Source organism: Lotus japonicus, chromosome 2, assembly GCF_012489685.1.
Source record: "Lotus japonicus ecotype B-129 chromosome 2, LjGifu_v1.2".
In the NCBI taxonomy this organism is placed as follows: domain Eukaryota; kingdom Viridiplantae; phylum Streptophyta; class Magnoliopsida; order Fabales; family Fabaceae; genus Lotus; species Lotus japonicus.
In genome coordinates this window covers 55,111,671-55,129,025 of record NC_080042.1, presented here as the reverse complement: position 1 = coordinate 55,129,025, position 17,355 = coordinate 55,111,671, and the positions used below count along the sequence as shown (strand labels likewise).

The following is a 17,355-nucleotide window of genomic DNA, read 5'->3' as shown; positions in this document are numbered from 1 at the left end:
AGGAATCTCTGTGATCGCGTTCACCGCCCTGGCGTATCGCTTCCTTGCTGCACTAGTGACTCCACATCCACCAAATCCTCCTGCAATCGTGCTCACCTCCTTAGTCGTTAAGGCCTGATCCCTCTGAGGTCTGATTGGTTCCCCTACCGCTATTAATCGCTCCACCGCGCGCAGCAAATCACGACATTCCTCTGTATCGTGGCCTGTTGTTTGGTGGTAAGCGCACCATTCTTCCCCATCCGGCTGCTCCAGGCGGTTATTAACGTCGCAGATTAACCATTTCAAATCTCTGTGAGCGCCCGGTGTATCGAATGTCAACAGTTCATCTCCCGATTCATCGTGCCGCCTTCCGCATGCACGACGCAATTACGAACCGCACGCGTTTCTCAGCCTTTCCTTCCTTTGTCGACGACGTGCCTCCATTAGGCTTCTTCAGGGAACCAGGAATTCAACCAAAATTCCAAAGAACCGAAGAAAATTGCACGAAAAATCAAATTTCTCTCAACCAAATCACAATCCACGTGTCCGGGAATCGAAATCTACCGATCCCCACAGACGGCGCCAAATGTTCTATCCAAGAACATAGAGATGAGGTACGGTACCCATAGTGAGAGGTTCGTGATGTGAGAATCTAGAGAGAGAAAGAGTGTAACCGCTTAGAGAGAGAAAGTAACTGAATTTCAAGTTTGTATTTCTCAAATGAGCTCAGAGTCCCTTACAATTGGTAACTGCTCCCTATTTATAGATTCGGGGTTTGTTCTTGGCGCCCTTAACTTCTCCTAGTGGGCCAGTTGGGCCTCCCAGGAAAAGGCCCAACTCCCTGGCTTGCGCGTCGCCCCGGACTGGCGCGCCTGGGTGAGGAACCCTAGGGTCTCGCCCAGTCCAACATTATTTTATCTGAAAATATTATTCTATACATATCAAACCTAAACGAGTGAAACCACATGCATGCCTAATCCCACCAATACATAGGTTAGTTCATAGGGATCAACTTGAGAGTGTATTTTCTAACAAAGTTAAACATTGCTCGCATCAATTATAGAATTTACAAAGTTAAACTTGAAGGATAAGAAAAAAGAATAGATAAACGATAAATACAATATATGACGTAATGTGATATAAAAAGAGATATAGAGGAAAAAAATGTGGATAGAAAATGTCGGCATTGAATTGTTAAGTTATTTATAAATTGAAATTGAATTTACGACATATAATATTTTCATTTGCAGTGGTTTTTTTTTGAAAGCTAAATTAATCAATAAATGATAGCACTAGGTGTGCTAAAAAACAAAATACAAAAGGATCTAGAGCCAGAACAAAGGGAGAGAAAGATTAAAAAGATTGCAGGAGATAGCAACAAAAAGCTAACAATTAAAAAGCCATAAGAGGCGGTAAATCTTGCTACCCCCATTGCATGCCTAAGAGCTAGCAGCCAGGAAGTGATTCACAGTGAGGTTTTATACCGCACAAGGGCAATCAAACACAGAGTAGATCGAGCCTATCAAAACGGCAATAGATAATATTTTCATTTGCAGTATGGTAATATGTAAACAACTAAATAGTGATGATTACTCACAGACACCCAACGTTTGAGGCAGAGAAAAAATCATTAAAGTTTATTTTTGTGACGGTTTTTAACGGTTTACTATTCAATCAATCAGTACATATACACTATTATGTGTTTCACGTTGATCTATCACACTTCAAAAACACATTGGTAAATGCTTTTGTTCTAATATACCCATTTTTTCATATTGTCATGATCCAATACAACATTTTAACTAGACGTGAGTTGAGGAAATGAACTAGCTATACATCCATTTAACTTAGACAAAAAATTCTTTTAGGAAATTGAATATATATATATATATAAATAGGGAATTGTTATTCAGACCCCCCATTTATTCAGACCCTTAAAAAATTGCGAAATGTCCAATTTACCCTCTTTAAAAAAAATTTCCCACAACCCCCACTAACTACCCCTTTTCTTACCCCACTTCTTCTCACTAATTCAAAACTTCGCAACCCCCCCCCCCACATCAAACCCATTTCAATACTCATTCTCACTCCTCCTCAATTTCATTTCATCCTCTCACTGCCACCGGCCCCATAAGCGCCACCGCCACTGCAGTGGAGTAGACCCTCTGCCCCGCGAAGCGCCACCCCATCTTGCTCTGTCGTGTTTCGGTATGATTTCGACCCGACCCATCTGTTTCTATTGTTAGTCGCTTTTAGTATGTGCGTCTGAGACGCTCCTTTAACGTGCGTTTGATTTACACATTGAAGGTCAGTGTGCATAACAGACGCACGTTGAAGCAGCGAGTCAGACATTCCTTGAAGGAGCATTTTAGACGCTCCCTGAAGGTGTGATGTAGACGCTCCCTGAAAGTGCGATTTAATGAGTATCTGAAAGTTTCTGTTTTGTGTCTTATGTTTCAGAAATGGCAAGAACAAAAAATCTGGGCCGTTCCCTAAGTCCCCCCCCCCCCCCTCCCCAAGTAAAGCCCCTAACAAGAGCAGTAGAGCCCCCCCCCCCCCAAGTAAACCCCCTAGCAAAAGCAGCAGAGCCCCCCCCCCCCCCCCCCACAACAAGCAGAGCCCAGGCTATCAAAGAAAGCAGAGTCCACCCCACGACATCGATACGTAGGGCGCGTCAAGACACGGCCCGCAAAAAGCAAGAAGATGACCGTAAGAAGCGTGAAGAGGCAGCACGTAAAAGGCGTGGAGCGAGTGTAGTACAAGAGTCTGAATCAGTGGTTGCTAATGAACCTAAGGAAGATGATGATGATGATATGGTTGATAAAGAGAATGGTTCTAGTGAAGAAGAGGATGAGGGTTCTGGTGAGGAAGAGGAGGAGGAAGAGGATGGACAAAGTGGTAAGGATGTCCAGGAAGAGGATGATGATGAAATATGTTGCTGGTCTATTGCTTTTGCTGACATGCAACCTTTCCTCAGTGGACAAGACCATGCTGTCGGCGTTTGTTGAGAGATGACAGCTGGAGACTTCATCTTTTCATATGTCATTTAGGGAGATGACTATGACACTTGATGATGTTAGGTCTTTGCTACACATCCCTGTGGTGGAAAAATTCTTCAGTCTCTTAACCCTGACTCGTGAGGAAGCAACCATTGTAATGCATAAGCAGCTTGGTGTTACGCAAGCAGAGGCCGAAGCGGAGATGCGGAAGTCCTTAGGACCTTATGCTCGGTATACATGGCTTCTGGATGTAGCTGAGAAGATGGCCAAGGACGGGAAGACCAAGAAAGCTGCTAGAGCCTTCTTGCTGCGTTTGGTGGGGATGACGATTTTCTGTGCCAAGACAAACAACAAGGTGCAAGTTTCATATTTGAGGCTGTTTATGGATTTGGAGAAGGTTGGGGAGTATGCATGGGGCGCCATGACATTGACTTTCCTTTATGACCAGCTTAATGATGCCACCAAAGTCAGCATCACTAGCCTTGGAGGGTACTTAAATCTGTTTCAAGTATGAGTCTATATCTCTTATTTTAGTTCATTTGTAATTAATGTCTATGTTTGAGTATGTGACATTTTTGGTGCAATTTGATTGCAGGCATGGATATTTGAGCATTTTTCCGCCAAATTGTTTGACAGAAACCTGAACAAGAAATGTGTTGAGGGAGAGCTAAGAGCTTGCACTCACGAAAGAGCGACAGAGACACACTTTGAGGATGCGTTCGATAGGGGTAATTTTGGATTTCACAAATTTTCTTCGGTCTGAATAGATGTGGGGGGGGGGGGATCAGAATAACAATTCCCATATAAATATATAAATAAAAGTTCAACAATAAAACCTAAATTGAATATTCTACTTAGTTGTGTCTTTCTTGGGTAAGCTTTTCATCATGCCATTTCTTGTGCGAAACTGCTTCAATATTAGGATAGACTTAGTTTGGTGGTGTGTGTGCATATCGTTGTCAGAGTACTTGTTACATTGTTTGCGGGATTGTCCAGCTTTGGGGTAGATATGGCAGTAGTTGGATTTATTGTCTTATGCATGTGTTCGGTGCTGTCAAAGATTTTTGGACGCTCGCCATGGTTGTTCCGCTCCGAGTTCGAGATCATTTTGAGTTGATGGTGTGGGAGCTTTGGAAGAACCAGTGTGAGGTGGTGTTTTTTGTCCTACTGGTGCGGTGATGCCTAAGGTGATTAACAGTCTCTCCTTCTTTCGCAACACCTTATCCCAACCTTCTTAGTTATTTTCACCCTAATGGATCGCTTGGCCGATACCACCGTTAGATTAAGTTGCGTTGAATGATGAAAGCTCCCTTGGTAATCTTGACGAGGCTGAGTTCGAGAGTTTGCTTAGGGACTGTGGGATCCTTGGTTTTTCGAGTTCCTATGGGTTTTTTAGGATTTTGAAGGTTGAATTATTGGTCACTTTTAATGGCTTTCACCTTTGTTGGCAGTCGAGATATCAACGTGTGGTGATTTCTTCGAACTCCTTGTTGGTGATCCAGCTTGTCAGAGCTGCGTTTTCCCTTTAGCATCAATTTACATTGATCATTGCTGCTATTATAGGGCTATTGCAGTTGGACTAGTAGATTTTCTTGGAGCTTTTGCCTTGTGAGGGGAACTATGGTAGAAGGTTTTCTTGCAAAGTTGAAAGCTTCTTTTACATTTGAGTTCTTAATTCACCTCTCTTGTCTTAGAGGCTTGCATGACATTTTGGTTAAAGGCAATCTTGGTGTTTCCATCCTTAAGCGTTTTTATTTTTGTGCTTTTGTAAAAAAAAAAGTGAGTATTTGACTTTTAATCATTCAAATATATTAAAGGGTGTAAATTATTATTATTTTTAAATAAGTAAATAAATAAAAATAAAAAGTCCTTGTCTTGTGTCTGTTCCTGATCTCAACCAAGCAAACAACCTAAGCAAAAGTCTGCAAGAAACCATCAGCTCACAAACATGACATAACACATAGCAAAGTCTAGAGAGGGAAATTGAGTTGCACACACAAAAAGGAGATAGAGAGAGAGAGAGAAAAAAAAGAGAGATAGAGAGTTGAAGTTCCCTCCATGGCAATTGCTGCTAGTGCTTCTTTTTCCTCCATCCCTTCCAACTAGTTCCAATTTCCCAAAACTCTCAAAAGAACATCATCATAACTGCCTCATCACTTTCCATAATCTTCCAAAATCCCCAAAACACAAACCCATTTTTTCCTCCAACATAATCTTAATCCTCAACTCAACTATCATAACTGACTCTTCACCTTCCTCAATCCCTCTTTCTAAATTCCCCAAAACCATGACAAACGGGAATTGGGTTTAACACCCCAGCCCTTAGGCTTCCCGCCCCACTTAAAGTGGGGAAATTACCGGAAACCCTCAGGATTAATATCGGTAAATGATTTTCCGATACGTATCGGTTTATCATTTACCGATTCGTATTGATATAACAGCATCAGATAGGTTTTGAAACATAATTTTCAAAACCCATTTCCCTCCCCAAATCACTCCCTCTTCAAATCTCTCCCAAACTTGCGTTCGGTCCCATCATCATCAAAGCTTCCTCAAAGCTCCGGAACTCCCATTCCATTACATTCAAAAGGTAAGTTCCATTTTTATTGATTCTCTCACATTGATTGATGATTAGAGGTAGTTGATGGATTATTAGGTGAATGTTGAACACTAGGGTAGTTGATTATTGATTAGAGGTAGGTTTTATTGACTGAAATGGCATGAAACGGTCATAGGCACGAGTGGGTCGTTTCCAGTTCTGGTTTCTGGGTTACTGTAAAATCGGAAAAACATTTTCCGATTCTGTAATGGAAAATGTTTTTCCGATTCTGTAATGGGAAAACATTTCCCGATTCTAAACCAGTTTAAGGCAGTTTAAGGCAGTTTTTTTAAGCCAGTTTTTTTTAGTTTTCCTCCATCTATTGGGCTGAATATTTTGTACAAATTTTCAAATATTTTAGTGTCATGACACTGGGAAAGGGTGTTGATGGTATCGGCTTATTAGAACTAGGGAACTTCCTTAATGTTGCATTTTAGTTATCTAGATTGACAAATTAGAAAGGGTGTTGATGCTATATGAGAGATGTTTGTTTCTATATGAGAGATGTTTGTTGCTATATGAGAGATGTTTGTACAAGTTGTAACTGTTAAAGTTGTTCAAGTTGTAATTTGATGTTAAATTTGTTTGCTTTTCATAGGAGAATGAAGGGCGGGAGGAAGAGGTCTCGATCTTCTACAGTCGATGATGCAGAGGATCGCCACGAGCGCTTGCATGCTTCTACGCGGCGCGGCGACCATCGAGCAGCTAGTCAGGCGGTTGAGGCTTCGGCCCCGTCTCCGTCTCCGTCTGCTACTCCGGCCGGGGCTCCGTCTCCGTGTCCGTCTGCTACACCTCCGTCAGGTGGTCCATCTACTACAGCTCCGTCAGGTACTCCGGCTGAGCCTCAGCCTCATCCTACTCCGGTCTCTCCGATGGTTGAGTTACCTCTTGAGGAGACATCTGGCGAGCAGTCTTCTTCGGAGCCCAATGGCGAGGAGTCTGCTTCTGAGACTGCTTCTGAGACTGCTTCTGAGGCCAGTGGTGAGGAGGAGGAGCCTCTTATTCTCCAGGAGGAGATTGATGCTGCTGATGTTGTGCCAGATGTGGTGGCAGAGGGCGGCGCGGATGACGACCTCATCCAGAGGGTGGCACCGTTTCCCGGGGGGCCTGAGGATCTGTCGCTTCTTGCGCATTATCCTGACCACAAGGCTCCTTGGACGTGGCAGGCACTTCTTCGCACAGACCCGCGGTACGTGGACCGTCGGACATTGAGGGTGGCCACTGTTGGGGGGAAGGTATGGAACCTCCCCTGTGATGGCGATTCAGAGGCCCACACAGCTGTGCGACTGCTGCTGCAGCAGACGGGTTTGTATCACCTGCCTTGGTGCGGGTTACCGGAGACAGACCCAGCTGTCGTACTGGCCCTTGTTGAGAGATGGCATGAGGAGACGAGTAGCTTCCACATGCCGTTCGGGGAGATGACTATCACCCTGGACGATGTGTCAGCTATTCTCCATCTTCCCACAGGGTCGAGGTTCTACACTCCGGGCAGAGGGGAGCGAGACGAGGTTGCAGCGCTCTGCGCCCAGCTCCTGGGAGGATCTGTTGCTGCTTATCTGGCTGAGTTTGAGGCGGCGGGTGGCCAGAACATTCGGTTCATTACTTTGAAGACCATGTACACGTCTGCTATGGATGGTATGTCTTAATAATTACTTTATTAAGTTGTATTTATTTTTAGAGTATTATTAATAACTGTTAACTTAATTCATTTCATTGTAGGGGGACGCTATGAGGATGCTGCTAGGATCTGGCTGGTGAACCAGCTTGGTGCCACCCTCTTTGCCAGCAAGAGTGGTGGTTACCACACTACTATCTACTGGATCGGGATGCTTGAGGACCTCGGTCGCGTGTCGGAGTACGCGTGGGGTGCGATTGCGCTGGCTTCGTTGTACGAACAGCTGAGTCGTGCTTCCCGCAGGAAGACAGCGCAGATCGGTGGGTTCACCTCCCTCGTGCTGTCATGGGCGTATGAGTACATATCCAGCAGCGTCATTATCAGGACGGAGGTCCCCGGCTACACACAGGACCAGCCTAGGGCGCAGCGGTGGTCCACGTCTCGGATCGCGCATTCCGGACTCGATGAGAGACGGGTCATGCTCGATGAGCTTACAGTGGATGATATCACATGGACCCCTTTTGAGGACCATCGAGATGTTCGACCGCGGGATCCCAGGGCCCTCTATTCCGGCTACATCCGGACACCTTACGGCCGGTCTGTGAGCCTACATCTACCAGAGCGGGTTATGCGCCAGTTTGGCTTCATACAGGACATCCCTCGACACCCCTCTGAGATCCAGACGACGGGGTCCCTTGCTGAGACCGCAGATGCTGCCTATGCTGAGTTTGAGCCGCACCTCCGCTCTCAGGGGATACCTGCTACATATCCGGGAGAGGCGGTGGAGGGTTACATGAGGTGGTATAGCAGAGTGTCACATGTGTTCATCATCCCTGAGGATAGGAGGGAGGAGCTTAGTGCCGTGGTAAGTTTGGATTCTAAACTTGTATATTATTTTTATTCATTCAATTGTGATTTTTGTTAATGAAATTATTTTTGTATATTATTTTTATGCAGTCTGCCATACGTAGGGGTGTGGAGTTGTTGGAGCAGTCCCTGGAGGTGCCAGGTGCTTATGCTCCAGGGACACAGCCCCGGATCCTCACGGAGAGGGCGCTCGATCTCTTTCGACGGAGTTCCTTCGTTGGTACCCAGGGAGTTGCCTTTTCTGCTATTCGAGGAGCCGCAGCTGCGGGAGGCAGAGCTCGTGGAGGCAGAGCTCGTGGAGGCAGACCCCGTGGAGGCGGAGCTCGTGGAGGCAGAGCTCGTGGAGAGGGTGATCCTGGAGAGGGTGTTCGTGGAGGTCGAGCTCGTGGACCCAGAGGTCGCAGGGGGCGGGGTCGGGGAGAGTGATTTTATTACACTTGTTATGTGGGATCCATTATTATGTATATGTTAGGACTTTTTATGTTATGTTATGACTCTTTCCTCGTTTTATTTGCATGTGTTATATTTTTAGTCTTAATATTATGACTCTTATAATGAAAAAAACAGAAACAACGACAACATATAAATAATTCAAAGCATGTAGTAATCCATGACAATAAGTTAAACGGTTACACAACCAAATTAAACATAAGCAACACCGAAAACAAAATTATTCCTCTGTGATATCGATGAAGTCATGGGGTCCGCAATCTTTTGGGAATACCTTCACTAGGTTGGGCAATGTTATATTAAGATAACAAACAGTTCCTCTAGGTGCAAACACAGCAACCTGCAAGTGAAATGTATACTTTAATTAAACCATGCTTAACTGTCCAAAAAATGAAGCAAGTTTCATGTTTAGGTTTCAGACCTTTTGGAGAACGAGAACAGATCCAACAGTTATGTCATTCGCAAATTCACTGTGAGTAAATGCCTTGCGGTGGATGCTAGCATCAACGGCACCCGTGGGGTCCTAAATTTTTGAAATCGTTTGAGAAGTAAATTAGAACGGTTAGTCAAGGGGGACAAAAAACAAGGCCTTACAAAACCCAAACTCAAGACATACCTTGAGGGTAACTTTCGCATCTCCAAATCCATTGGGAGTGCAAGATTTGATAACAGCAACAACATTCTCCACCCTCTCAACGTTCGCTGTCAGAGAGCCCAGCGGAGTGGCTATTCCCCACTCTTGCAGGGCTGATAGCCAAGCATGTGAGTTGAAATCAGGATCGGTTTCGGTTGATCCATGATCTAGCACACGCCTCACGATTTCCTGGGTCGGAATGAGTGGTGTGTTCGGGGTGGATCTACGGGCATACATGGCAGCCTGGATGGCGCCAGCCGGGCCAGGAATGAGAGGACGAGAGCTGCCAGAGTTGTTGCTTTGACCTTTGCAATGGCGGAGGAATGGATTTGGGTCTTGTTCCATTGTGTAGAATGAGGAGTAAGAAGAAGAGTCAAGACACAATAGACAGGAAGATGAGGAATGAAGAGTGAGAAGAAGAGGCAAGACACAACATAGATTTATAGCTCAGGAGTGCGGTCAAAACATTTAAGGTGTACTGGTGGATGGTAGAAGAGTGGTTGGGGCTGGTGGTTGAGAGTAATGTCAGGGTTGGTGGTGGAGGGTAATGAAAATGAAAATGACAAGAGTACATCAAATTAACATTACCAAAAGTACATCAAATTAACATTACCAAAAGTACACGCATGAACCTGCCAATCTACGATGATGTCTAGGTTTTCATCATTAACAACAACCTGTGATAAGGGCCACATTCTACCAAATTACAGAGAGTTTACAAATTAATATTACACAATACAAGAACATTCAATCTGTGGTGATGTCCACATAGTCCGCATGACCACTAAAAGCACCAAGCCAAGCATGGAATTGTGCATCATACATGTCTAAACGTGGACGATATAGGTTCCTCCAGTATTTGGAGGCAAGATCAGCGTGCCAATCCCACTGGGGAGCAATAGTCGGCATAGGATGTCCAGCAGTTAATTGGAGCTGCATTTTAGAGAATAACCATAAAATTAGATAACTTCCACATACAAAAATTAATCGACAAGCTAGTAGGCAACTAAAATATTAGTGTATTTGGTCAAAATATACCTGTACCCAGTGATTTATCACATGTCCAATAGCTATAACAGAATGCTCATCTCGTGGGCCGGCTCCTATCAGTGGAAAGTATGTGTTACAACCCATAGAGGATAAGGATACGAGAACCAATTGGTACTTTGTGGCAACAAGGTATCCCATCTCTGGCAGTTGAAACCATTTGTCAGGGGTGGCCGGGTCACCAATAGGAAGAGTGAGACGATTATGTAAGGCATTAACAACATCTGTGCCCCACATCCTATTATACATTAACACATTGGTCTCAAGTTCTTGTATCAATGTAGCCCTAACCCAAGGCCAACCGTCCTGACCGGCGGAATGCCCCATTAATGCAGCAATGGATCTATAGCCACAGTTACCATCATCCTCAACATCTGTAATTGTGCCAATATATGGATGGAGAAAGGCTGGAAAGTTACACATGAAATGGCTTGTATCAGACTTCTTCACACGCTTCTTCCTCTTTGCTGGTTGTGAAGACTTCTTTTCCTCTTTAATCTTCTTGTCAGTAAGTTCAAACGCTGAAGGATCACGAGTCAAGGATCCTATTGCTCGACCCTTGGGTTGTTTGCTCTCCTTCAACTTAGGAGTGCGGTTGGACTTTATCCGAAGCTCAGGAGTACATAGTGTACTCCTTTCAGGACAATATATCGCTTGAAGCTTCCTCCTTACCATACTCTGCCCTCCAGTATCCAAAGAATGGAAATAACGTGTCAGTGCCTCAACTTCTGGGTGCATCTCTCCATGGTTTAGTCCGCAAATATCTGAGCTGCCAGTATCTACAACAGGTACATGCTCCCAACTTAGGCTCTTCCAGAATGGATGAATGGCCTCGTACGGAATCCTCTCATAATCTGCAAGTTCACAGACATGTTACATTGAATCACAAATATAAATAATTGGAAGTAGTTGAGAGGAGAGTGGTTGACCGGTAACCTGCAAGTTGACAACCGCAAGGTAGTCCATGAGTCTCTCTCAATAAGCAATCGCATCTGCCACCGGAGGCTCGCATTCTTGTCAGTTCAGCATCAATGAGTTTCAGGCATTTGATTGACACAAATCCCCTAATATTTGTGTAGAAAGGGGTCTTGAAAAGGTGATCAATTTTATTCATACTGCGCTCAAACGATGCTACTATCTCAGTGTGGCGATTGGTGGTCAAACTATGCGACGCATCCCATGATGTGGCCAGGTCACCCTTACTGTTCCGCAACATCAACTTCAAGCTGGCATGTGCACCTTCAGCCCTGCAAACCAACAACGCACATGTAAGAATTAATACTGTAATAATCTATGAAATGAAATACATATAACAAGTCATAACATAATTTTTGTACCTGTTACTTGTTGTTGTTCCAAAATGCATCACATGATTTGTCCATGCCTTGGCAAATTTCTGCTTGTGGACCAACCATGTAGTAGAACAATAAGTGGCAAATTTCAACTTGTGTTTATGCTTGCACATGTTAAACAATTCAATCCAATGAGCTTCAAATTCTGGAACTGTTGGAGCATCTACCAATTCGGCCCACTTGTCCATAACCTCTTGAGCAAAATCATCCGTGCCAACATACTCTTTGCACTTTGCCAAAACACACTTGTTGATGTGCCACAAGCATAGTAAATGGGTGGTGGTGGGAAGGCTTTGTGAAGCAGCACTCAATAAAGCAAGATCTCTGTCCGTCACAATCACTCTAGGCAACCTGGATTGGTCGGAAATCAGAGACTTCATACACTCCAATGCCCAAATGTAGTCCTCTGTGGTCTCACTGCCAATGTAACAGAATGCTATTGAGTATGTTTTATCCGTGGAGGTCAGGCCAACAATCTCGAGCAAGGGTAGTTTGTATTTGCTGGTCTTGTATGTGCAATCCATGATCACTACATATGGGAATGTGTTGAAAAGTTTGACGGCATTCGGATGAGCCCAAAATATATCTCTAATCACTTCCGATCCGGGTTCATTTCGTTCGAAGTGAACATACTTCTCACCGTCCAACTTCTTCAACAAGTATTGTATCTCTGTCAGTGACCCACGAACGGATTGTCTGAACCGCTTGCAAACACCATAAATTTGTTGGATGGTAGTCAAGTTTGAAGGATCTTTTTCCTTCAAGGACGCCAACATCTTTCTAGGTGGAACCCAAGTCTTAGCCTGATTTATCACGTCCTCCTTCGCCTCACTATTCAGTCTACCAGCGTAATTGTGGCCAACTAGTGACTCAGCTGCGAGATGGATGTGTCTACCGTCCATCACCTTCAACCACCAACCTTTATCATCTTTCGTACGTCGTCCTTTTAGCCTAAAAGGACAACCTGTCTTTTGTGTTGACGTTCCTTCAACAAGATCCGGTTCTCTGTAGGGAATATACGCACCATGCTTCTCACACCCCAGAATGACATATTCTTTTCTTCCCTTCGCACCACTATCAGACTTTGTTGTCACCAAAACAAAATTATTTGCCATAGAAATGTCGCGAACCCATTTCATAAGATCATCTTTCAAAGGGAAACGCTGTTTCAGGATAAACAAGGCATAAGGCATAAAACAAGGCATAAACAAAGCAAACAAAGCATGCAAAAATTTGTGCAATGAGTACCTGATCAGTATGATACAAATGAGAGACATCTATAGATATAATCGGAGGTTCAGCTAGTGATGGTTGCTCCTCTGGATTATCATTTTCCAATCCAGCAGCATGTATCAATTGTGATTCACCAAAGAAAAATGACTCTGTCATCCCTGGAACAAAAACGGTAAATCAATAACCGACCATATAACGGTAAATCAAATTCCGACCCCATAACGGTAAATCAAATTCCGGTACTATAACGGTAAATCATTTACCGATTCAGTTCACGATTCAGCAGCCTAAATTACCAACTTAACTAACTAAACTAACTACTTAAACTAACAACTAACTACTTAAACTAACTATAAATAAAGTACCAAAGCTAACAACACTTACCAGAAGTTAAAAGCTTTCCCTTGGTGGTGGTGGTGTTGGTGGTGGTGGTGGTGGAAATGTGGAGATGGTGGTGGTGGTGGGAAGGTGAAATGTGAGGGAGGAGTGGAGTAATGGAGAATAAGGTAGTTTGGGCGAGTTATGGGGGGCTGGTGGGGGGTTGTTGGAGGGAGGAGTAATGGTGGAGGGGTTGGTGGAGGGAGGAGTAATGGTGAAAAGGTGATCAAACTTACAGATTACAAATCGGTAAATGATATACCGATACAATATTAGAATCGGTTAATTATTAACCGATATTGTTCTTCGTGTTCTGGGTAATGGGATGAAGGTGTTCATACTGAGGAACAATAACGGTAAATCATTTACCGATTGGTATTTTGACATCGGCAAATCATTTACCGATGGGTAGTTTTGGAATAAAAAAAAAATGCTGGGGCGCGTAGCCTAAAGGGTGGGGTGCCAAACCCAAATCCCATGACAAACCCATTTCATGAAACTCAAACATAAGCTTCAACTCAACAAATCAAACCCTCCCATCATTTCATCTCCATTTCTCCACCATGCCATCTCGCAAACTTAACCAATTTCATCCCTCCACGTCAGACATTCCTGGCAGGTATCAACCGCCACAAACACCACACTCTCCTCATTCCCACCACCGCCACAATCTCCTAACCCCTCTTATCGCCGCCGCCGCTGCCGTCGCATGCTCCCTTCTCCTCCTCCTCGCCTTCCTCTACCGACGCACGCTCACCCGAAAACGCACCACCCCATTTCACTCCGACACCGACTCCTCCACTTCCGACCCTCCTCACCGCTTCTCATACTCCCTCCTCCGCCGTGCCACGAACTCCTTCTCCGTCCGCCTCGGCAACGGCGGCTTCGGCACCGTCTACGCCGGAACGCTCCCGCCGCCGTCGCGCAAGCCAATTGCAGTCAAGCTCATGGACCTCTCCTCCGGCGAGCGCGAGTTTCACAACGAGCTCTTCTTCGCCTCCAGGCTCCGCTCCCCCCACGTCGTCGCCGCCGTGGGATTCTCCTCCGACCCGAAACACCGCCGTTTCGTCCTCGTCTACGACCTCATGCACAACGGGAACCTCCAAGACGCTCTACTGCGCCGCAAGTGCCCTGAGCTCATGGAATGGAAAAAGCGCTTCGCGGTTGCTCTGGAAATAGCAAGAGGAATTCACTACCTTCACTCTTGCGACACCCCAGTGATTCACGGAGACATTAAACCCAGTAACATCTTGCTTGATCGCGGTTTCTCGGCCAAAATCGGCGATTTTGGGCTTGCCCGGTTGAAATCGGAGCCATCCCAGATTGAGCTAGAGGTTTTGAACGATGATAGCCACGATGAGGAGAAGAAAAAGTTGAAGTTAGAGCCACCCCAGGTTGAGGTAGAGCTTTTTATTGGTGATATTAACGATGAAGAGAAGAAAAAGAAGGAGGAATTGGAGTGTGATGGTGGTGGGGTTGTGATTGATGATTGTCAATCGATTGAGAGTGTGCATACTAGTTTTTTTGAAGAGGGTAATTTGGGTGTGGACCAATCTGTTACTTCGCCGGAGACTATTGTTGAGATGACTGTGATGAGTGGAATGGGAATGTCTCCGGTGGTGGCGGCTGAGTCGCCGGGATTTGATAAGGCTAGTGTGCAGAGTGAGAAGGATGTTGTTGGGGATGTTAAGAGGAATGGGAAAGGGTTAAGGAGTAATTCAGTGAAGGATTGGTGGCGGAAACAGGACAATGAGGTTGTGGGCTCGGGTTCGGGTTCAACGCCTGTTGGAGAAGGTAAGAAGGCGAAGGATTATGTGATGGAGTGGCTTGGAAGGGAGGTTAACAGGGAAAAGCCAAAGAGTGAATGGATTGGAGGGAAGATGGGGAAGGCAGAGGAGAAGAAGGGGAAGAAGAAGAGCAGGGAGCGCCAATTGGAATGGTGGGAATCGATGGACGAGGAAAAGGTTGATGGAGTTGTGAAGAAGAAGAGAAGGCCAGTGAGGGAATGGTGGAAGGAAGAGAGCTGTGAAGAGATTGCAAAAAGGAAAAAGAAGAAGAAGAAGAAGAAGAAAAAGGGTGTAGAGAGTGATGGTGATGATTGGTGGATGAGTGATGATGCATTATATGGGGATAGAAAGAAGTACAAGAGTCGAAGCAAGAATAACCGTGGTAGTGTGGATTGGTGGTTAGATGGATTCAGTGGTGAGCTATGGAAAGCGCGGAGGAATAGCTTTGATTCTGTTAGTGGAGAAATTCCAAAGAGTGGTGGTGTGAGCAGTACACCAAGTATGAGGGGAACTGTTTGTTATGTTGCTCCTGAGTATGGCTGTGGTGGAGATGTCTCGGAGAAGTGTGATGTGTATAGCTTTGGGGTCTTGTTGCTTGTTCTCATTTCCGGGAGGCGCCCCCTTCAGGTGACTGGTTCACCAATGTCTGAGTTTCAAAGAGCAAATCTTTTGTCATGGGCGCGTCATTGTGCCAGAAATGGGAAGCTCATGGAGCTGGTTGATCAGTCTATTCAGTCATTGGACAAAGAGCAGGCTCTTCTCTGCATTAAGGTTGCTTTGCTTTGTTTGCTTAAGTCACCTGTTCGTCGTCCTTCAATGAAGGATGTTGTGGGAATGCTTAGTGGGGATTTGGAGCCTCCCCAATTGCCGGTTGAATACTCACCTTCAACCCCTTCCCGCTTCCCTTTCAAGTCCAGGAAAAAAGGCCGGTGAGTTGCTACTACAACACAACATTTTCATTAGCAGTTACAGTTATATACTCACAACGGTAGTTTACTGATGACAGATAATTGTGTAGGGAATTAGGAGTGAAATGAAAATTGATGTTTTCTTTTTCTTTTTTATTGTTTTTGTTACCATTTTGGTCCTAGTCCTTTCATTTTTCCTTGTGTTGATACCATTATTGCCTACAGGCTGGAGTTTGATATGTGTACATAGACTTGCTTCAAATAATTTATCATACTGACTTATAGGCATGGCTTGACTGATGTTTCTATTTTGGAAATTATGGCCCATGATTTAGTGGTGTTTATTGAGGCCATCTTTGTAGTTTTCATTCTCTTACTTTTGGAAATGAAGTAACCACATACCATTTATTTACTTAGGCTGTTACTCTTGTTGGTGATCTGTTAATATTTGCAGCTTTTGTAAATTTTATCTAGGCGATATAGTTTGCAGCGATCAATTTTCTCCGTAGGTGGAAGAGCAGTGTTATTCATACTTATTTAAGAGAAAATTGGAATTTGAAGTTGTTAAAATACATAGAATCAGAATCGATGTAGTAGCAGAATCTACTTATGATATTAGTGGTGAAATGAGGCACAAATGTGGTGCTTTATCTGGAGACGGTTCTGCTTCAAATGGATGTGTTTCTCTCAATCATTGCCAAAGGACTTCACAGAATCACAAGTTTGGTGCTTTAGATACACCTCCATTAGTTACTACTCTGTTCCCTTGTAGTGAAGCTAATTTAGTCTCCTAACACTTATTTTGTATGAAATATGAAGAAATATGAAGAATAGCAAATGGAAACTTGTTGAATACATCTATAACAGTGTTTGTCATGCTAGTGGTATTTGAGTAGTTGCTGAGATGTTGAACAATCAAACCTAATAACTTCCTGCTTATGTCCATGCTGAACTTTTAGGAACAACTTGGATAGTAGAGCATGACTTTTCAGAAACGTCAATATCATGACTACATTTTATTGACAAATGCTGATGATATCAAATCTGAAAATACAGTGTTTCAGATTCTGGTCATTAAAATTTCTCAGAATTTACAGACAGTGCATTTAATTTTGGGAGGTAGCATTATTGTCCTGAACTTGATTGCATTTTATTCTTGATTCTTTTTCTCTTTGTGTAAAAGGTGGCTCTTGACATTTTAAAAATCTTGCTCAAATAGTATGCTACATTACCAACTGGTGTAATGAGCTGTAGCAGACAGGGAATTGGCCCCAGGGCTTAATTGCATAACTCTCGTACTAAGTGTATGTATGTTTGGAACTTTTCTAAGAGATCGCATGTGACATCTAAATTGTTACTGTGAGTAGTTTCTCTTAAGTTCAATCTTAATGCAATTCTGAGCAAATACAATGCAGAATCAAACATGCTTTAACTGTGGCGGGGATTGCCTTACTTCGGGACTATAAGGTGTCTACTTGTCTCACTTTGTAATGTCTTGTTCTTCTTC

The 17,355-nt window shown here is 44.2% G+C and overlaps 4 protein-coding genes across 5 annotated transcripts; 2 read left to right on the top strand and 2 right to left on the bottom strand.

The window, feature by feature from the left end:
- Nucleotides 1–5,278: 5,278 nt before the first annotated feature.
- Nucleotides 5,279–8,597, top strand: LOC130738386 (serine/threonine-protein phosphatase 7 long form homolog). 2 transcript variants are annotated; one of them, XM_057590359.1, is made up of 4 exons: nucleotides 5,279–5,568; nucleotides 6,176–7,212; nucleotides 7,297–8,057; nucleotides 8,150–8,597. In XM_057590359.1, the coding sequence occupies exons 2-4, from the start codon at nucleotides 6,180–6,182 to the stop codon at nucleotides 8,483–8,485; spliced, it is 2,130 nt and encodes a 709-aa protein (XP_057446342.1). In that variant the 5' UTR covers nucleotides 5,279–5,568; nucleotides 6,176–6,179; the 3' UTR covers nucleotides 8,486–8,597. The 2 variants fall into 2 exon arrangements, with proteins under 2 accessions (XP_057446342.1, XP_057446341.1); XM_057590358.1 differs by lacking the exon at nucleotides 5,279–5,568 and having other exon boundaries at nucleotides 5,712–7,212.
- On the bottom strand, nucleotides 8,590–9,605 carry LOC130738388 (uncharacterized). The gene is made up of 3 exons (XM_057590361.1): nucleotides 9,126–9,605; nucleotides 8,931–9,032; nucleotides 8,590–8,849 (listed from the first exon to the last, which is right to left on the bottom strand). Exons 1-3 carry the CDS (start codon nucleotides 9,486–9,488, stop codon nucleotides 8,730–8,732), a joined length of 585 nt encoding a protein of 194 aa, XP_057446344.1. The 5' UTR covers nucleotides 9,489–9,605; the 3' UTR covers nucleotides 8,590–8,729.
- A 100-nt stretch (nucleotides 9,606–9,705) lies between these two features.
- On the bottom strand, nucleotides 9,706–13,468 carry LOC130738385 (uncharacterized). Its single transcript, XM_057590357.1, has 5 exons — nucleotides 13,160–13,468; nucleotides 11,528–12,933; nucleotides 11,127–11,437; nucleotides 10,182–11,044; nucleotides 9,706–10,076 (listed from the first exon to the last, which is right to left on the bottom strand). Exons 2-5 carry the CDS (start codon nucleotides 12,817–12,819, stop codon nucleotides 9,891–9,893), a joined length of 2,652 nt encoding a protein of 883 aa, XP_057446340.1. The 5' UTR covers nucleotides 12,820–12,933; nucleotides 13,160–13,468; the 3' UTR covers nucleotides 9,706–9,890.
- Nucleotides 13,469–13,615: 147 nt separating this feature from the next.
- Nucleotides 13,616–16,260, top strand: LOC130738387 (receptor-like serine/threonine-protein kinase At4g25390). The gene has a single exon (XM_057590360.1). The coding sequence runs from the start codon at nucleotides 13,717–13,719 to the stop codon at nucleotides 15,871–15,873; it is 2,157 nt and encodes a 718-aa protein (XP_057446343.1). The 5' UTR covers nucleotides 13,616–13,716; the 3' UTR covers nucleotides 15,874–16,260.
- Nucleotides 16,261–17,355: the final 1,095 nt, after the last annotated feature.